The sequence below is a fragment of the Malus sylvestris genome, chromosome 16 (assembly GCF_916048215.2).
Source record: "Malus sylvestris chromosome 16, drMalSylv7.2, whole genome shotgun sequence".
Classification (NCBI taxonomy): Eukaryota; Viridiplantae; Streptophyta; class Magnoliopsida; order Rosales; family Rosaceae; genus Malus; species Malus sylvestris.
The window spans coordinates 9,883,146-9,893,130 of record NC_062275.1 but is presented as its reverse complement, the minus strand read 5'-3'; the positions used below and the strand labels follow the sequence as shown (position 1 = coordinate 9,893,130).

At 44.1% G+C, this 9,985-nt stretch overlaps 1 protein-coding gene and 1 long non-coding RNA gene across 2 annotated transcripts; both read left to right on the top strand.

The window, feature by feature from the left end:
* The first annotated feature begins 1,086 nt into the window (after positions 1–1,086).
* Positions 1,087–2,418, top strand: LOC126606452 (uncharacterized). Its single transcript, XR_007617209.1, has 4 exons — positions 1,087–1,317; positions 1,402–1,499; positions 1,764–1,861; positions 2,037–2,418. It is a non-coding gene; the product is annotated as an uncharacterized LOC126606452 (long non-coding RNA).
* Positions 2,419–3,909: 1,491 nt separating this feature from the next.
* LOC126606451 (uncharacterized) lies at positions 3,910–5,791 on the top strand. The gene is made up of 3 exons (XM_050273846.1): positions 3,910–4,141; positions 4,228–4,703; positions 4,784–5,791. Coding segments are annotated over exons 1-3 (744 nt in total). The 5' UTR covers positions 3,910–4,140; the 3' UTR covers positions 5,051–5,791.
* Positions 5,792–9,985: the final 4,194 nt, after the last annotated feature.

The following is a 9,985-nucleotide window of genomic DNA, read 5'->3' as shown; positions in this document are numbered from 1 at the left end:
CCCAAAGATAACAGACTACTTTCCAAACGGTCTGATGAGTTGGCTGTTAAGGACTCTCTGGCTCTTAGTGTTCAGTGTGCAGGTTCTGTGTCTAATATGGCCCAACGCCTATTTGCTAGAACCCGCCAAGTTGAATCATTGGCTGCTGAAGTGATGAGTCTCAAACAGGAGATTAGAGGGCTCAAGCATGAGAATAAGCAGTTGCACCGGCTCGCCCATGACTATGCTACAAACATGAAGAGGAAGCTTGACCAGATGAAGGAATCTGATGGTAAGGTTTTACTTGATCATCAGCGGTTTGTGGGTTTGTTCCAAAGGCATTTATTGCCTTCGTCCTCTGGGGCTGTACCTGGTAATGAAGCTTCAAATGATGAACCTCCAATGCCTCCTCCTTCTGGGGTTTTGTCAAGTACTGAGGCTCCGGATAACCACCCTCCGGTGCTTTCTCTTTCTGGGGCTCTACCGACTGCTGAGACTTCCCCTAAGCAACCTTTGTGAAGGCTCCCTTTTGTTTGTTTATTTTGACTCATGTATATGTACATATTTGTGGCTTATCGAAAATATTAATAAATAAGCTTTGCTTCATTTCAACATATTGTGTTAAATACACCAAAGCCTTCTTCATAAAGTTCTTTGAATTTTTTGCTTTTGTTGAAACCTGTATTGTTGAAGCTTTGTGAGTGGAGCATGTAGTTTGAGGTAGTGTTCCCTTAATTTCCCGAGTGAGGAAAACTTCTCGGTTGGAGACTTGAAAAATCCAAGTCACTGAGTGGTTGTGAGACTGCCGAGTATCAAGGTGCAGTAGCATATGGTGGGAGTCCCCCAAGTCTTCAGGCGAAGAGAGTTGCCGAATGAGGTGTCTAGCTAGTAGTCAATGTCATGAGTAGGAAAACTTCACTTGTTTCTTTTCGAAGTGGTAACCCAGGGCTCTTTCTTCATATATTGTTTTTTGTTATGAAGATGTGTTAGGCCCAAAGAAGTGGAGGCCTAGGAACTTTTTTTTTTTTTTTTTTTTATTTATTTATTTATTTATTTTTTTTTTTACTCCCTCCCTTTTTCTTGTGTCATTTACATGGGTGTATTCGAATGGAGCTGAATGAGGGGTAGGGTATGACTCATTATCATGTGCCATGATTTTGTCTTCCTTTAGCTTCTCTTTTGCTTTGCTTTAGTCTTCCTTTAGCTTTTCTTCAATATAACACCATTTTCTGTGGCTCAGATCGCAAAACCATCTTCATGAAAGTTGTTCCTTAGCTCGTGAACTACAACATATCCGAATTGGAGATCCATCGGAGCAGTACAACTCCAGAAATTCAGGTATGATGAGTGATTGTTCGTCATTTGTATATCAACGCGTCAGACTTGTTGTGAGCTTCAAAAACTCCATTTTCTCTTGCTCAGATCAACATACTTTCTTCATCGAAGTTGTTCCTTAACTTGTGAACTACAACATATCCAAATTTGAGGTCCCTCGGAGCAGTATAACTCCAGAAATCCAGGTATGATGAGTGACTGTTTATCATTTGTCTGTCAACCCGTCAGATTTGTTGTGAGCTTTGAAACTCTATTTTCTCTTGCTCAAATAAGCATGCTTTCTTCATTGAAGTTGTTCCTCAGCTTGTGAACTACAACATATCCAAATTTGAGATCCCTCGGAGCTGTATAACTCAAGAAATTCAGGTATGATGAATGACTGGTTATTATTTTTCTGTCAACCCGTCAGATTTGTTGTGAGCTTTGAAACTCTATTTTCTCTTGCTCAGATCAGCATGCTTTCTTCATTGAAGTTGTTCCTCAGCTTGTGAACTTCAACATATCCAAATTTGAGATCCCTCGGAGAAGTATAACTCCAGAAATCCAGGTATGATGAATGACTGGTTATTATTTTTCTGTCAACCCGTCAGATTTGTTGTGAGCTTTGAAACTCTATTTTCTATTGTTCATATCAGCATGCTTTCTTCATTGAAGTTGTTCCTCATCGTCTCTTTCATAACATATCAAAAATTCAGAATGAACTAATGGTCAAATATTTCCAGATCTTCGAAACATCACAGCAGCTTCGAAATCTGCAAGAATCCGACTGTCATGCTTGGAGCTTCAACACTTTAATTTCCGTGGCTCAAACAGAAATGGTTCCTTCTTGAAAGTTGTTCATCTGCTCAAGAACTAGAGGGTGTCCAAAATTCAGCTCCATTGGAGAGAAGCAGCAGCTGCAAAAATTTGATAGAGAAAAGGAGGCGAAGCTTTGTTGGATTTCTAGGCTGGGGAAGATTCCAGTTTTTGTAGCAACTTCAGTACTGGTGAATTGCTTGTATTTTTGTCCATAACTAAATTTTGGACTTTGAATTATTATTTGATCTATCATAATATGTTTGGGAACATATATAAGTGAATAAATAAGAAGGAAGATTTTGGGCCCTTGTGGGTGTAAAACAAAAAATGTTTAGGTTGTGTGAACAAAATTTGTTTATTTGGAGCAAGGTTTTGTGTTGAAGCTTTGTAGGTGAAGCTTTGGTGTTGAAGCTTTCTAGGTGAAGCTTTGATGGTGAAGCTTTGTAGATGAAGCTTTGTAGATGAAGCTTTCTAGGTGAAGCTTTTTTGGGTGAAGCTTTGTGGGTGAAGCTTTTTAGGTGAAGCTTTGTGGGTGAAGCTTTGGAGGTGAAGCTTTTTTAAGTGAAGCTTTGGGCCCTTGTGAAGCTTTGGAGGTGAAGCTTTTCGGGTGAAGCTTTTTTGGGTGAAGCTTTGTGGGTGAAGCTTTTGAGGTGAAGCTTTGTGGGTGAAGCTTTGGAGGTGAAGCTTTTCGGGTGAAGCTTTTTTTGGGTGAAGCTTTGTGGGTGAAGCTTTTTTGGGTGAAGCTTTGTGGGTGAAGCTTTTGAGGTGAAGCTTTGTGGGTGAAGCTTTGGAGGTGAAGCTTTTCGGGTGAAGCTTTTTTGGATGAAGCTGTTTTTTTTTTTTTTTTTTTTTTTTTTTTTTTTTGGCGCTTGACACGGTCTTCATTTGCTTGTTTTGTAGTGACTGTGGAAGACGGATTGCTTTCTGATTGAGAAGGGTTCCGGCATCGCTTTGCACCATCTTCATGTGGGTAATATAGGAACTTCCTTATGTTTTGATCATGCATGTAGTGATAGAATTTGTTTCTTCTTATTGTAGATGTCAGAGCCTGGAAGTTCTAGTGATGAGGGCTCTTCTAGCTTTAGCTCTAAGTCTGAGTCTGCAATGTCGGAGTCTTCAGGGTCTTTGTTAGAGTCCGGTACTAGAGAAACATTGGATGATCTTCCCAACCGTCAAACTTTAGCTATTGCTAGTTCTTCCTCCATGGCGTTGGGTGAGGGGGTTGTTTTTGATGCCATACCCATAGTTCGCTCTGAGTTCACAGCAGACCATCTAAAGAATAACTTGTTAGATAATGAGAAGCAGGTTGAGGCGCTAAGGCAGTCATGTAATATCCCTCGTAGTGTAGGGATACGTTTGGTACATGATGAAGAATGGCCTTCTGAGCCTCCCCAGGGTCATGTTATGTTCTACACCCAGATATTACTGACTTTAGGGGTGAGACTACCTTTACATCCGTGGTTGCAAAAGATGTTATCTTTGATCGGATATGCACCTGGGCAACTCAATCCTGGTTTCTGGGATACTTTGATTGGATTTTATATCATTTGGATGGAGTGTGGGTTGTGTGAGCCTTCCTTCCATCAGTGGCGTTACTGTTACAAGATGCGCCCAGCAAAATCATGCACTGGTTATGCCGAGTGTGCATGTCGGAGTGAGAGAGAGCGTATTGTGTATGGTAAGAAAAAGGCATACTACACATGGAAAAACCGTTGGTGCTTTCTGTATAATGATTGGGAGTATGATAAGGGTGTCACGCCTGAGCGAGGTGTGCTTACTCACTTCCAGACTGTAGGTTGTAACGTATCAACCGTTCGTACTATTTGCTATTTGTTGTGGTCTTTTCTTGCTTCTAACACTTTGCTTCATGTAGTGACGCGGGGCACCATCCAACTGTTTGGGCAGGAGCTATCTGACATAGAGAAGGTGTTGAGGGTGCCCAAAGAGGATAGACACTTAAGCAAGCTACGACCCTTATTTCGTCGGTACGGTTTTCAACCCTTAGTTTCCGAGAGCCAGGGACGATCGAGTAAGTTGTATCCTTCATGTAAACTTAGCTCAATTCCTTACTTTATTTGGAAAGTTGTATTTCTTATTTTGATTTTCCTTATGCAGTGGAGAAGGTAAGCAAGAAAACAGGGACTAGCACCCATAAAAGGAAAGCACCAGTGTTAGTTCCTTCGGAAGACATCCTACCGCATAAGAAAATTCATAAGTTCCGAGGGGAACCATCCGTTAGACCTAAGTCCCAAGATGGGGTCCTTAAGGGGCCTGCCTTTAGGAAGACTGGAGTCGAGACCGTTGATAATGCTACTGCCGTAGTTGCAGGAGAAGGGAGCCGACTGTTGCCTCATCCTCTTACTATGGAGCACACTGTCCAGGAAAGTGATCCTGGTTCCCGCCATGAGGGGAAAGGCAAGGAAAGAGCTGGCAGTGTCCCGTGGAAGGACTTGAGGGTTGCCACGCGGCCAAAGGATTTTGGGGATATCAACAATTGCTTGGCAGGGCGTCGATTCGCCTTCGATGAGCTCGGAGAGCCCTTAGCTAAGGATGAATCGGATTGCGACCGGATGTTGAAGCTGTCTTCATATGTGAGTGTTACTTTGTCATTTCCTTACTTTTTCCTCTTTATTATCATTATTTAGGTAGTGATGATCGTCTTGCCATGCAGGTCATGGCCGAGTATCACGACAGACTGCAAGAGGTTGAGCGGTACAAGGCAAAACTGAAGGAGAATAAGCAGCTTGTGGACGAGGCCCGAAGGAATAAGGGACTTTTGACTCAGGCTCTCCAACTGAAGGATGAAACCATGGAGAGCTTGAAAAGGCGAAATGGTGAGAACCTAAGGCTTAAGAAATTGTTTGAGGCAACTAAAAACAGTTGGAGGTGGCTACCTTGGAAGTATCCAAGGTTAGGGGAGAATTGGATGGTGCCTTAGTTGAGATTTCTGAACTGGAGAAGAGCATTCCAACTGAAAGGGAGGCTGCTGTGCAAGAATACTTAAGTTCTTCGACCTTTCATCTTGCTATTAAACCCTACTGTGCTCAAGAAGCTCGCTTTGAAAAAAGGAAATGGATGGCCGTCCTTGATCGTTATGATGATGGGAGCATTCTTCGAAAATACCACGAAGATATAGATGAGCATCATCGAAAGGGCGAGACATTTGTCCTTGCTGTTGATCCTAGCAGCGAAGATGAGTCTGATAATGAAGGTAGTGCTGATGCACAGACTCAGCATGGTGAAGAGGATCTTGGGGATGCAGAGGATGATGGTAGGACGCGGAATGATACTGCCAGGGGTTCGGCTTCAGATGAGAATGAATAGCAGTGTCTTTACTATCTGCATGTATTCTGGATGTAGTAGTCTGATGTGTGTATAACATGTGCCCATGTTATAAGCTTGAGAGTTTTGGATTTTAGGTGTTTATGAGTGTTTGCACTATTATTAATGCATGTTTGGCTATGTATGAATAGATCTATTGTTTGGATATAAGCCATTGTTTGGTTGTTCCTTTCTTTGTATAGTCTTGTCGACACATACTTAGATTTTGTTTCGTGTTGGATATATCTGCTTTGAGGTTTCAACACTTGAGTGTTCCCTTGCTAGGAATGTAAAAGAGTGAGGGCTGAGTTGGCTAAATTACCTCTTTATTGAATTCATTGCCAAATGGCCTTCATTACATAGGATGCCGAACGGCTATAGCTCAACACTTGTACATCGTGAGTCTATTTGTAGTAGTACTTCAAGTGATCAGCGTTCCATGGATGGCCAAGGGTCTTGCCATCGGAGCTTCTAAGTGTGTAAGAGCTAGGGCGACTGATGCCAATGACTTCATACGGTCCATCCCAGTTTGGACTAAGTGTGCCTTCACTCGGGACTCTGTCGCAGAGTAATCTTTTCTTTAAGACCCAGTCTCCTATTTTGAAAGAACGAAGCTTGACCCTAGAGTCATAATAGTTGGAGATGCGCTGCTTGTAGGCGACATTCCTCAAGTGAGCTTGGTTTCTGTGTTCCTCGACTAAATCCAAGTTGAGGGTGAGTTGTTTGTCATTTTCACTTTGAATGTAGTTCTGGACTCGGAATGTTGCTTGCTCGAGCTCAACAGGGACAACCGCCTCTGTGCCAAAGGCAAGTGAGAATGGAGTTTCTCCTGTTGAAGTCCGATATGAAGTGCGATATGACCAAAGAACTTGGGGTACAAATTCTGGCCAACAGCCTTTAGCTTTGTCCAAGCTGGTTTTCAAAGTGCGCTTGATTATTTTGTTGATGGCTTCAACTTGTCCATTAGACTGGGGATGAGCTGGAGAGGCAAAGCATAAGTTGATGTTGAACTTAGAGCAGAACAACCTGAACTTCTTGTTGTCAAACTGTCGCCCATTGTCAGTGACTATCGCATTGGGAATGCCGAATCTACAAAGGATGTTCTTCCACACAAAGTCTTCTATCTTTGCCTCAGTAATGGTTGCCAAGGGTTCTACTTCGGCCCACTTTGTGAAGTAGTCCACTGCAACGACTGCGTAACAGACTTTGCCCTTCCCTGCCGGCATTGGGCCGATCAAATCAAGTCCCCACTGGGCGAAGGGCCAAGGGCTGATCATAGGAGTAAGAGGCTCTGGAGGGGAATGAGGAATAGTTGCATATCGTTGACATTTGTCACATGAGCGGGATACTTTGATGGCATCCTGGTGGAGTGTTGGCCAGTAATATCCTTGGCGAAAAGTCTTGTGTGCTAGGGACCGAGATCCAGCATGATCTCCACAGACTCCCTCATGTATTTCCCGAAGGACGATTTCCGCCTCGGCAGGCGTAAGACACCTTAAGTATGGCAGGCTAAAACCTCGCTTATAGAGTTGATCATTGATGATCAGGTAGCGGGTAGACTTGTATCGAATTTGCTTAGCCTGGACTTTATCATTTGGGAGGGTGCCATGAGCAAGGAAATTATAGATCGGGGTGATCCAACTATCCCCCTGTTGTAAGTTGCATACTTCTGCGGCCATGGTGCTTGGTGTTGCCAACAGTTCGACATGAATTTTTCTTCCAATCTTGTCTTCCACAGCTGAGGCAAGGCGAGCCAGGGCGTCTGCATGACTGTTTGCCGCTCGAGGAACTTGGGTGATCTGGTAGTGGAAGTGCTTGAGCAAAAGTTGTGTTTGCGCAAGATATGCTGCCATGGAGCTGTCCTTAGCATCAAAGTTGTTGGTAACCTGGTTGACCACTAATTGGGAGTCACTGAAAATATCAATTTGTTTAACCCCGAGGTGTTTGGCCAAACGTAATCCTGCCAGAAGGGCTTCATACTCGGCCTCATTGTTTGATGCCTTGAATTTGAAACGAAGAGCATACTCCATTGCTACCTTGTCGGGCGTAGTCAAGACTAGTCCCGCTCCACAGCCCCGTTGGTTGGATGAGCCATCAACATACAGACTCCAAGCTGAGGTTGTTGATTCTACCTTCTGAGCTTCCGGGGGTAATGAAGCCACTGTTTCAGGTGTAGAAGCAATGTCAACCGGATATGTGAAGTCGGCAATGAAATCTGCTACTGCTTGACCTTTTTCGGCTGGTTTTGGTTGGTAGGAGATGTCAAACTCACCCAATGCTATCGCCCATTTGATCATTCGCCCAGACGTGTCAGGACTCTGGAGTATCTGTCGAAGAGGGTGATTGGTAAGCACGATGATGGCGTGTGCTTGGAAATAAGGGCGAAGTTTCCGAGCAGACATGACCAATGCTAGAGCTAATTTCTCAATGTTGGAGTATCGTGTCTCCGCATCTTGTAGGGCTTTGCTAGCGTAGTAGACAGGTCGCTCAATATTCCCATCCTTTCGAATGAGAACGGAACTTACGGCTGAAGCTGATACCGATAGGTAGATAATGAGAATGTCTCCTACCTCGGGCTTGGAGAGTAGAGGGGCTTTACTCATGTACTCCTTGAGGTTTTTGAATGCCTCGGCACATTCATCAGTCCATGTAATGTACTTCCTACTTCCCTTAAGTGCTTTAAAAAAGGGAGCACATTTGTCTGTGGCCTTAGAAATGAACCTGGTTAAGGCTGCCACCTTGCCAGTAAGGCTCTGGATGTCCTTTGAAGTTACCGGTTCCTTCATGTCGAGGATTGCTTTGATCTTCTCGGGATTAGCTTCAATGCCTCGTTGGCTAATCATGAAACCTAAGAATTTGCCAGAGCCTACGCCGAAGGCACATTTGTTGGGGTTTAACCTCATTCGATACCTCTTCAAAATAGTGAAAGTTTCAGATAGGTTGGTGATGTGTTGGTCAGCATGTTTGCTCTTGACTAACATATCATCAACGTAAACTTCCATGCTCTTCCCAATCTGCTCGGCGAACATTGAGTTGACTAGTCTCTGATAAGTCGCTCCTGCATTCTTTAGGCCGAAAGGCATGACTTTATAGCAGTATAGTCCTCTGTCGGTAGTGAAGGCTGTGTGTTCTTGATCCGAAGGGTTCATGAGGATTTGGTTGTATCCTGAGTAAGCATCCATGAAGCTCAGGAGTTCACACCCGGCCGTAGAGTCTATAAGTCTGTCAATAAGAGGAAGAGGGAAGCTATCTTTCGGACACCCTTTGTTTAGGTCGGTGTAGTCAACACACATTCTCCACAAGACCTTTTGAAGCAAAAGACTTTCTTTGGTCGGATTTTTCTTAACAAGGACCACATTTGCTACCCATGTCGGGTAATTGACTTCGCGGACAAAGCCTATGCCTTTGAGTTTTTCAACTTCTGCTTTCATTGCCTCGTATCGTTCAGCGTCATAAGATCTTCGCTTCTGTCTCACCGGCTTGATCTTGGGGTCAATACTCAAACGATGACAGATGACATCGGGAGAGATGCCTGGCATGTCCTCGTATGACCAGGCGAAGACTTCAGTGTTCTCTTTCAAAAAAGATATCAATGCTAACCGAAGGGGTGGTGACAATGTGGTGCCAATCTTCACCATGCGATCTGGATAATCTCTTGAGATAGGTACCTTCTCCAACTCTTCAGCAGGTTGGGCTTGCTGGGTGAAAGAGTCATCTCGAGGATCATCGGGTTGATTGTTGCTATCAGGAAGATCCAAGTTCGCTTCATCTAGGCTGGTCTTTGTGACTTGGTCATGTACAGACAGGGTTTCCTTGGGTCCGGGCAAGTGTTGTTGCTTAACTGAAGTGTTGTAACATGATCGTGCACTAAGCTGATCTCCTCTGATGTAGCCGTTGCCATGGGGGGTTGGAAATTTCATCAACAGCATATGCGTAGATACCATAGCCTTGAGATCATTGATGCCTGTGCGCCCAAAGATGACATTGTATGCCGTTGGGCAGTCAACCACTAGGAAGTTAGTGGTAATGGTAGCCGTGTAAGGGCCTGTACCAATAGTAAAGGGTAAATGTATGCTCCCTAAGGGTTGCACGATATCACCGGAGAAGCTTATCAGAGGAGAAATCGAGCGATCGAGCAAGTGTTCAGCTACACTGAGCGCCCTGAAAGCTTCGGCAAACATGATATTGACCGAAGCCCCTGTGTCTACGAGGATTCGTCGAACATCAAAGTTGGCTATGTGAGCCTCCACGATCAATGGGTCGTTATGAGGGTAGATGATGCCTCTTTCTTCCTCAGGGTAGAAACATATCGGATCCCAGTTAGGTTTTTGATACTTCCCTCCCCTGATGTCTTCCACGTGAAACACTTGGTGACCAGGCCTCAGACTTCATTCACTGTTTTTCATGGCCCTATTGGAAGATTCAGATATGGGTGTGCCGCCGCTTATGGAATATATGACATTCACCTGGCGTTGGTTACGGTTATCCCTTTGAGGGTGAAGAAGGAATTGATCAATTTTTCCTTCTCGTGCCAAAGCTTCAATACGATCAC

Bases quoted from the DNA above. Each gene is read 5' to 3' on its own strand.
- LOC126606451 (XM_050273846.1), top strand. The intron at 4,704-4,783 runs GTGAGTGTTACT...CTTGCCATGCAG, and splicing joins TGTTGAAGCTGTCTTCATAT to GTCATGGCCGAGTATCACGA.